At 33.9% G+C, this 10,881-nt stretch overlaps 2 protein-coding genes across 2 annotated transcripts; both read right to left on the bottom strand.

Annotated features, from left to right (window-relative positions):
• Positions 1 to 874: 874 nt before the first annotated feature.
• On the bottom strand, positions 875 to 4,152 carry LOC130724617 (probable polygalacturonase At3g15720). The gene is made up of 7 exons (XM_057575889.1): positions 4,000 to 4,152; positions 3,759 to 3,893; positions 2,481 to 2,660; positions 2,185 to 2,392; positions 1,919 to 2,000; positions 1,725 to 1,833; positions 875 to 1,634 (listed from the first exon to the last, which is right to left on the bottom strand). The coding sequence occupies exons 1-7, from the start codon at positions 4,150 to 4,152 to the stop codon at positions 1,296 to 1,298; spliced, it is 1,206 nt and encodes a 401-aa protein (XP_057431872.1). The 3' UTR covers positions 875 to 1,295.
• A 2,313-nt stretch (positions 4,153 to 6,465) lies between these two features.
• Positions 6,466 to 10,593, bottom strand: LOC130726061 (probable polygalacturonase At3g15720). Its single transcript, XM_057577281.1, has 7 exons — positions 10,450 to 10,593; positions 10,204 to 10,341; positions 9,855 to 10,028; positions 7,465 to 7,672; positions 7,202 to 7,283; positions 7,010 to 7,118; positions 6,466 to 6,894 (listed from the first exon to the last, which is right to left on the bottom strand). Exons 1-7 carry the CDS (start codon positions 10,591 to 10,593, stop codon positions 6,559 to 6,561), a joined length of 1,191 nt encoding a protein of 396 aa, XP_057433264.1. The 3' UTR covers positions 6,466 to 6,558.
• Between the last annotated feature and the right edge of the window lie 288 nt (positions 10,594 to 10,881).

Raw genomic sequence — 10,881 nt, 5'->3', positions numbered from 1 at the left:
CAACAATCTACAACAACAATATCCAACGCTCCAAGAAACTTTTGACTTAGTCAATCGACTTTAAAACCACACATTCATATTTTTGCTAAAATAGAAAAGCGCATACAATTAATATTTTCTCCTCTCATTTTCCTTAGAGTCCTCTATCTCTATTTAGAATATTCATTGAGACATTTGCACAAGTACACACACATAAATCTTTTTACTAAAGCAATTAACGCAACAACTTAAAATAACAATTTTCCTTTTCTTTATCACAACCATCTCTCTATTCCATGCATGAAAGGTAACAGCCTTAAACTCTACTAAAATCTCTTTCACAGTTCTCATTGTCCTCCTGACTTACTTATCAACCCATTTATGTGCAACATAACGCATTGTACACAACTCTTTCAAGTTTATTCATCAACTCGATCATTTATTCTCCTTTAGCATTCAAACAATATATTCATACTTAAGATGCATGGTTCTTAACAAACAGGACTCATACCAAAAGAATGACATAGTTTGAGAAAAGAAAGATAAGTTAATTTTAATTCATCATGCGGTTTTAGAGTTGGTAACTAAAAGAAAAGAATAAATTTTTTTTTTTCATAAATCAAAGTAACATTCATGAATCAATGGAGTACAAGGGGTACTCCAATCCCGTGGGGAATTCATGATTTATCTAGTTTATACAATCAAAAATCAAGAAGCCTATATTGGAAGATGCTCAAGAAATCCATAGTACCCACAAAAACAGAGTGCGATCAAAACAAGTAAATTCGGAATGTCAAAATTGACTTATATTATTAAATTGAAATGTAGATCAGTAACAAAACGAGCTGTCAAATTCTCAAACAGTTGAATAAAATCAACAAAAAATAAACTTCAAACACGATCAACTAAACAGAAGACCACACAACAAAATAATTTCTACAAGATACCCATTTAAAATCACCCAAGAATTTTGGATACTACTGCAATAAACCACAACAGCAGCAACAACGATGATGCTCATCAAATTCCGCTACAGTACTTGCATTGATCAAGGGAGAAAATAACAACAATAATGCTCACAAAGTTCAAGTTCTCAAACTTGCTGGCGAAGAGTCACCGGAGAAGATGGTGGCTGAGTGATGCACGGTGGCAAAGGTGGTCCATTGGTTCATTATATGATATAACTTTTCATTCCAAATAGAATAGCTCTTCCTCTTGTAAAAAAGAAAATAGTTTTCTATAAATCTAAAAAAATTACGAGTCCCAAAATACATTGGATCCTACTAGCTACTTCAAAAACCTTGGCTAGTATTAACTCATGAAGAAAGACATGAGATACTTGGATAACATGAAGAGAATGTTCCATGAGCGTTATTACACGATGCAAGTGTTTCCCCTCCATCTGCAAAGGTTATGTTGAGATCATTCAATACTATGTCGATGCAGCCAACGTTAGTGTCACAATTCAATGTGATTGCATCCTGAGAAGTCGAGGTTCCTGTGAAGTTATAGTAAGTAACATCACTCACTCGCACTGCCGAGTTTAGATCACTTATTGCATAATCATGATATTGCTGGTCAATAATCACAGGGTTCCGTGCTCCAATTAGTATAATATGTTCAAATGTAATTTTCCTAGCATACCCGGATCCTCCCTGATTAAAACAAAAACGCATAAAATGATTGTTATTTAAGCTTGTTTCATTACGGCAGTTCAGGGAAAAAAAACTAGAGCCAATTGTTACCATCCATGTCTTTATTCTAGCTCCATTCGTAGTTCCTGTGAAGGTGCTATATTTGACATGTATCTCTTCTACGGTTTCATACGCTCCGTTTCTCCCAAGACTCCCAACACTATAGATCACCAACCGAACATAGAGAGTTTAATTTTTTTTATCAAGAATCTAAATAACATAATCTCAAAATTATGGAAATTAACCTGATGCCATGGCCAGGACCACATGTAACACCAGTTATGTTGATGAAGGAGGAACCACTATTAATGGCAATGCAGTCGTCCCCTGTATGTATAATAATAAATAATTAAGGACAACTGGACAAGTAAATCACAGTGGTTCGGTTTTGAAACTTATTAATTTAAATATATGGTAATAATATGGAACTAAGAAGTGATCATTGAGTAGGATAGGAGAAATATTTCCAAAATTGAAGAGGATCATTGAGGAGTATGTATTAATTAATTACCGGTTTCAATCTTGGAATTCTCTATGAGGAGGTTAGATGATTTTGAGATATCAATCCCGTCGGTGTTATGACTATCCTCCGGAGCAATAATATGAATGTTTGAGATGCTAAAGTCATTACACGAATCGATGCTTATGTGATTTCTTGGGCTGTTGATGTGGGTCAACCCGCTAAGTGCGGAATTATTACAATTATGGAATTGAAGTGCCTGCAGATATGGTCGATCAATTTCATAGTTAACTCCAATAAAAATGGGAAATAAAATATCAAAATAGTAAAATGGAACCAGTACTTACAGTTGGCTTGTAATCCGGGTCATTGTACCGTGTCCACCATGGAGCACCTTGGCCATCAAATGTTCCTCCTCCATTGATAACAAGGTCATTTATGCCCGAGAACTTAATCCATGCCCCTCTATTACTATCTGGCCATTTCCAATCAATAACACTTTCCGGGGCAACGATAGTGCCATCAACCTGCCAAGCAAAACAATGTGTATATCTTGGACATTAGAGTCAATTGAACCAAATAAATTAAATTGACAAAACTGGACCAGTTAAAATATAGGCTATGTTTGGCATGTCATTTCAGCTAACTTATAGCTTATTTGACTAGTTTAAAGCTTATTTGACTAGCTTAAAAGCTCTTTAAAAGTGTTTGGTGAAGGAGCTTATTTCAGTAGCTTAAAGCTTTAAGCTATAAGCTATCTCAGGTAGCTTATAGCTTAAAGCTTATAGCTTATTAAATTTATTCTCATTTTTATCCTTATTATTTTATTAAAATTCCACCATTATCCTTATATATATTTATAAAAACACTAAACTTATTTCCCCTTCACACTTACGTATGCAGTTTCCGCCACCATTCCTGCCACACCGTTGCGCACCATAAGTATTAAAAATATTATATTAATAAAAATAAGTAAGAATTAATATTATATTTTTAAGATGATAAATAACTTGAGTTAATAAAAATATTTAAAGTGATAATAATTTTAATATTAATATCATATATGTATTAATGTGAAAATAAAGTAATGTTAAATATAAAAATAATTATACAAGTATGTCATTTTATGTCATTTTACAATTTCAGCTTGTTTAACAGCTAGTTTTACCAAACACTTTTGTTTCAATCACGTAGCTTTTCAGCTTTCAGCTATCAGCTAGCTTATAAGCTTTTAGCTAGCTTTTCAGCTTTCAGCTAGCTTATCAGCTAAACATGCCAAACATAGCCATAAATGAAGATTATTAGGTCATACAAAAATAAATAAATCACATGACTAATGACTTTAATATCATAAAATATCATAATTTGAGGATTTTCTACCGTCTGCCTGTCATCACAATTAGTGGCATATTTAATTAATGGTTAATGAAAGAAATTAAAGAAACAAATAATAAATAATTCTCACAAGCTACAAATTAAGTGGCAAGGGCTTCATTCCTCATGCAACAATTGGTGGTATATTTAACGGTTAATGAAAGAAATTAAAGAAACAAATAACTCTCACAAGCTACAAAGTGGCAAGGGCTTCATTCCTCATGCATGTTATCTTATTCATTGTAATTTACCTGAATGTTAATAGCAGTAAGTTTACAAGGACCCTTGAACAACATGGGTTGCAACACGAATGATCCATTAGATATGAGAAGTGTTGGGGTGCCTTCAGTTGCACCACACAAGTCTTGCCATGCTCTCTTAAAAGCCTTGAAAAGTTTAGAATGGTGTCAAATTTGAGAAAATTAGTGTCAATAAGAAATATTTAAAACTTACATCAAATTATGCATATGAAACTAAGAAAAACAAAAATACTTCTGAATCATCCGTATGACCATCGCCGGTTGCACCATAGTTAACAATATTGAAGCCAACATTGAAGCTAGAACCTTCCTTAGGTGTTAATCTAGCATACAAGCTAGGTGTAGCAACAATGAACATTAAAAGGACAGTAAATAGGCTTTTCATCTTGGTGGAAAAAAAACCTATGTGGTGATTGTGAAGCTCGAAAATACTTGTGATGTGAAAAGAGGTGAAATTAGGATAATTTATATACTACTGGATGAATACGATTTTGTAATAATCAGCCATGATTACATTAACTATTTGAATAATTCGTTCTCAAAGTGTTGTGTAACGTTAGATTTGAAATTGATTTTAAATAATATTTTTAGATTTTAGTATATAAAAGATCAAATGAGAATTATACAAGATTGTTTTAGTCAATTTTTTTTTTATGTAATATGAGGATTCAATTCCATTATGAATGTTAACTTCGTCAACTACATTTTACCGATATATATATATATATATATATATATATATATATATATATATATATATATATATATATATATATATATATATATATATATAAGGGATTTATAATAATCTAATTGCCAGCATTTTTTTTATAGGCAATAAGAAATATATTGAATAGAAGTACAAGGGGTACTTCAACCCAATACAAAGAGAAAGAAGGAGAGAAGAAGAGACAAGCTAAAACTTACAAGTACAAAAGACCCTAAAAGTATCGAAACTACCCCACCTAATACCTCTTTGAAAATAGACTTAACAAAACAAGCCTCATTAAAACTTTACTAGGATAAAACCCCATTGGGAAAATCTAGCAAGGAAAAAGAGTACTAATTTTGAAAAGTCAAGAGGAAATTTTCAAGGAAATTTACAAGGAAATCTAATACCCCACCCCAAACCCAGCTGCCCAACCATACAAAAGATAATTCACCAACGAATGAATCCCATATAATTGTTTGATCAATATTTCCAATCAAAGAAATAGCTTCTCCAAAAAAGATCTGAACCAGAATGCAGACTAAATAATTCCCTTCACTCCTCATGCCTTCACAAGCAAGCAAAACCAATCTATCCACAAATAATAAAACCACCAATTTGAACCAATTTATGCATCCTTCAAAGAAAGCATAGCCATCAAGTCTTTTCTTCTAGCCAATCCAAAATCCTGGCAGCAACCAATAAATGAGCTAGTAACATATAATTTAGAAAGGAGAGAGTGTTTCATTACACAATGAAACAGAACGAAACATAATGTAATAGGATGGAATAGGACACAGGACACTCATGTGTGTTACGTTTGATAAAATATAGCATGCATGTAGGGGTGGAAATAGGTCAGGCGGCTCGTCAGGGGTCTATGGCTTGGCTCGTTAGAGGCTCGGCTCAGCTCGGCTCGTTTAAAACTGATGTATAGTTTAGTATAAAAGAAAACCCCAAGTCCCTACCCTAACCTAGATTAGAAACGTTCCGGACAAATTCAATGATACAGATTTAGTTTTTGAAATGCAATGATACAGGTTTTTTTATTTGAAAAGAAAGTGCAATGATATATAAAAGAATTATTAGCCCGCCAGCCTATTCTTTTGATAAAATTGTCTGTTAAATAGGCTTTTAAACAGGCTTGTAGGCCAGGCCAGACCTTAAAAAAGGCCAGGCCATGCCACAAAATTTGGCCTATTGATAGGCCACAAGCCAGGCTTGGGCCACGAAAAGATAATGCAGGCCAGGCCTAGGCCACGCAAAGTTTGGCTCGGCTCGGCCTATTTCCACCCCTGCATGCATGCACTGAACATAACCATTAAATCATATTTCATATTTGGTGCAGGTTAAACAGAACAAAATCATAAAATTAATTGTTTATATCCTATCAATAATTTAGCGTTCATTGAAAAGGTTTTAAGATTTGAGGAGATTTCAAACTAATATAGTAACATTATTTCAAATAAAATTTTAGTATGAACTGAACTTGAAAAACAGTGAAGATAAACAAAATATATAAATCACTCTAAAACAAAACGGGTTACTTGGCCACCATTGTTATCGGAAATAACAATCTAGCTAGAAAGGGAAAAAAAAGTAAAAATTATAGGAAATATATATGTTCCTGGAAATTCTTAGTCTGGAACATTTGTGTATGCACTAGAATCTCTATCAAGAATAATATTTAAAAAAAAACACAGGAATTTTATTAAAAGAGAATTGCTCTCGTATAGTCGGTGTTGTGTTGCTGAGTAGCCCATTTGTGACCTTCTCCCCTGTGCATTAGATTTCTAAAAATTAACTTTACGCATGTTTCAATTACTTTTTGCAACTTTCTATTACATTCTATAAATTTTGCATCACATTCTAATAGGTATAATCTGCTCTTCAAATCAAATTGAGAATACCAATGACAATGAAACGATCTTTCAATTTTTTTTTACTAGCATAAATTTTGCATTAGATAACAAATGCTTGTTTTGGCAACACTTTTTGAATGTTAAAAAACAGTGAATTGGATCAAAGTGCGCTAGATCCTACTAGTTAGCAACATGAAAACAATGGCTAGCTAGTCTCAACTCAAGAAAGACATGAGACAGTTGGATTAAAAGAAGAGGCTGTCCCATGAGCGTTGCTACACAATGCAGATGTTTTTCCTCCAGCTGCTAAGGTTATGTCAATATTATTTAATACAATGTCCGTGCAACCAACGCTAGCGTCGCAACTCAATATGATTGCATTCTCAGAAGCTGAGGTTCCCCTCACATTACTGTAAGTAACATCACTCACTTTTACCGCCGTGCTTAGACCATTATATATTAAAGCGTCATATTGCTGGTCAATGATCACAGGATTCTTTACTCCAATGAGTATAATATCTTCAAATCTTATCTTCCTTGCATACCCAGATCCTCCCTAATATAAAAAGAAAAAAAAAGATTTAATCACTTGTTTCATTATAGTAGTTTATCCAAGATTTCAAAAAAAAAAATTCAAAAAAAAATTATCCAAAACTAGAGCCAATTGTTACCATCCATGTCTTAATTCGGGCTCCATTCATAGTTCCTTGAAAAGTGCAATTTCTCACATAGATATCTTCTACGGTATTATACGCTCCATTTTTTCCAAGGCTTCCAACACTATACATCAACAACAGAATCATAGGAGTTCAAATATTTGTTGAGTAACTCAATAACAAAATCTCGATATTAAGGAAATTTACCTAATTCCATGGCCAGGACCACACATAACACCGGTTACGTTGATAAAGGTAGAACCATGATTAATGGCAATGCAATCATCCCCTGTATGTGTAAAAATTAATAATAATAGATAAAATAAAAATAAAATCATGTAAAATTGGATCTGTTTTAAACTTTCTAGCCAATTTAAGTTTATGGTAATAATATGAAAATAGATAACAATGATGGCGTAGGATAGGAAGAATATTTCTGAAATTGGAGTGAGGATGTATTAATGAATTACCACTTTCAATCTTTGAATCTTGAATGAGAATATTAGATGATCCTGAGATATTAATCCCGTCTGTGTTAGGACTATCATCCGGAGCAGAAATATAAATGTCAGTGATGATAGAGTCTTTGCATGAAGCTATAGTTATATGGCTTCTTGTACTGTTGACTAGGTTCAACGTTTTAAGAGCTAGATTCTCACAATTAAGGAATTGAAGTGCCTGCATATATATATATATATAATATTGTCAATCAATTTCATAGTTAATTTCAATAATAATTGAATTGATATCGGGAAATATATTTTCAAATTGTCAAAACCTTCTTTAATGGAAAGAAAAGTCACAGATTCAGTAAAACATTTAAGTAAACTGGTCCTATACCCCGTCTTTAGCCCCAAAAGACCCTTTCTTTTGGAGGTCGTGTCTGCTTAATAAACAGTGTGTTAACCGCAATACCACTGTTTTTTCTTTCATTCTTCAGAATCCCCAAAGCTATTTTGAGGGAAGCTAAGAAGATTATGAGAAATTTTATGTGGGGAGGGAATGATTCAACCTCAAAAATCACTTGGGGTGAAGTGGGATGCAATCTGTAAACCAAAAGATGAGGGTGGTTTGGGGGTCAAGGATTGGGATACTTTCAACTTGGCACTTTTGGGAAAATGGAGGTGGAAATTCTTGAGGCAAGACAATGATCTTTGTAGCAAGGTTATTTGGGCTTGCTATGGAAATAGAGAGGTGATCGGGGGCTTGAATAGCACGAATAAAGATTCGCCTTGGTGGCGTGACTTATTCAAAGCTTGTTATCAATCTAGCTTGAATGTTTGTTGGTTTGACTTAGGTCTTCAACGAAAGATTGGGTGCGGGAACACGGTGAGGTTTTGGAAAGATGAATGGTGTGGGAATGGACTTCTGAAAATTGGCTTTAGCAAACTTTTTCACCTCTCAATTCAGAAGAATTGCACTTTGATGAACATGGTTCAGTGGGTTAATGGGCATTTAAACTGGAACTTTAAGTGGAGAAGGACTCTTAGCATGCGCGAAGACCTGATGGTGGAAGAACTTAGAAGGACTATTGGGGGATTGCAAGTGCAATTGCATAATGGGATATCTGATTCTTGGCTGTGGACCTTGGAACCAACTGGTACTTTCACAGTTCATTCAGCTTACAATTTAATCAAAGGTTTCCCCTCTGAGAATGTGGATCCGATCTTCAAACTGATTTGGGGGTCTAGAGCCCCATCCAATGTGTGTGTTTTTTCCTGGAGATTGTTATTGGACAGATTGCCAACCAAATCAAACCTGCTGCAGCGAAGAGCCCTACCTGCAGATGCTGATTTGAATTGTATTTTCTGTATGCAGGAAACTGAAACAGCAAACCACCTATTTGTGAGATGTCCTTTTACTCTCAGTTTGTGGACTAGATGTTATAGATGGTTTGGAGGTCTATTAGCGCTCCGGGAAATTGCAGAGATCTCCTACTGCAATTTATCTGGCCAGGATTATCATCGAAACAAAATGCAGCTTTCAGAATGATTTGGTTTGCGATGAATTGGTCATTGTGGATGCATAGGAACGGGATAACTTTTAATGGGGGAGAGTTACTACAACAAGATGAACTCTTTGACAGGGCACAAATCCGTGTATGGCATTGGCTTTCAGGGAGGGTTACAGGATTCCATTGTTCTCTATAATCTATATGAATGGATCTCACAACCCATTTTATGTCTCCAAGCGGTGCATTAGAAGGATATTACTAATTGTTTATCTGGACATTGCCTTACTTTTCCTTATCTATTTGTAGGATGCAAATCTCCTTTACTCGGTGATTTGCTGGCATAGTCATGGGCATCCCCTGTATTGTTTTTGCTATGATCCTGTACTGTTTCTTTCTTCCTCTGTTTTTTCTCCTTTTTGCTTAGCTTTTCCCTTGTAATGGGTGGTATCCCTTGTGCCTTTATAATTAATATTACTATGGCTTATCAAAAAAAAAAAAGGAATAAAGGGTGAAGGGTTAGGGTTCAAATATGGTAAACAAATTAATTTAATAACATTATTAACAATCAATATTTACCTATAAAAAACACTAAAAATAGGGCGCAGGTTGATCCATTTTTGGAATAATGATTGCAAAATAATAATTAACTATATATGTTAAATGGCATTGATCTGCTGAGAATATTTAAAAAAAAAGAATATGTTAAAGTTGCAGTATACCTTGAAAAATCTGGATGAGTTGGTGAGTTAGTAGAACAGAAAATATAAAAATATAAAATTACAAAAAATATGTATTTATATTTGTCATGAAAAGAAAGGGTTATTTGACTTATTTCTGAGGAAAAAAATGTCTATTACTATTAGGTTTTTGTAAGAACATACTAAGTTTCAAAAAAAAAGAACATACTATAGGCCTGTCGGAGTGCTTGTTCCACCACGCAGAACCTTGGCCATCAAATGTGCCTCCTCCCTTGATAACAAGACCATTTATCCGCCAGAATCGTAACCATGATTCTCTATTATTATTTTCTGGCCATTTCCAAGCTTCAACACTTTTTGGGGCAATGATAGTGCCCTCAAACTGCCAAGCAAAACAATGTAATATTTAAACAATTAAACCAATTGAAAGAAATATACTGTAAAAAAATAGAGCAATTAAACTATAAAAGATGAGAAAATGATAATATATGATTCTCACCGCAGAGGCTGAAGTGCTTCTTTAGTCAAGCATGTGATGATATTTCATTACAACTTACCTGAATGTTAATAGCGGCAGGTTTGCAAGGACCCTCGAACGACACAGGTCGTAACATGAATGATTTCCCTTTAGGTATGAGAAGCGTTGTGGTGCCTTGAGTTGCATTACACACATCTCCCCATGCTTTCTCAAATGCCTTTAAAAGTTTAGCATTTTAGCATCAGATTTGAGAAAATTAGACTCATAAGAAATATTCAAAAATTAGTTAATTGAGATAATTTGAAAATAGTAAAAATATATATACTTGTGAATCATCAGTTTGACCATCCCCTTTTGCACCATAGCTAAAAATATTGAAGACTCTAGATCCTGCATTAGGTGTTACTCTAGCACACAAGGTAGGTGTAGCAACAAACATGATTAAAAGGACAATGAAAAGGCCTTTCATCTTGGAGAAAGAAAGTTGTGAAGCTCGAATTTTCTTACAATGTGAAAAGTAGTAAAATTAGAATAGTTTATATACTGGAGGAATACGCACCATTTCTTGCAGGGAAATTGTAATCAGCAATAATGACGTTAATTACTGTTTAAAAATTCATGATCAAACAAATATAACGTCGAAATTTTCGTGATAAGTAATTCGAATTTGCAAATTATAGGATATAATTGATTAGTTAATTTCCTTTTCCATTTATAAGGGCTCCACAATTAATTACTTCTGTTTCAAAAAAAAAAT

This window comes from Lotus japonicus, chromosome 6, assembly GCF_012489685.1.
Source record: "Lotus japonicus ecotype B-129 chromosome 6, LjGifu_v1.2".
In the NCBI taxonomy this organism is placed as follows: Eukaryota; Viridiplantae; Streptophyta; class Magnoliopsida; order Fabales; family Fabaceae; genus Lotus; species Lotus japonicus.
This window is presented reverse-complemented; position numbering and strand designations above follow the sequence as displayed.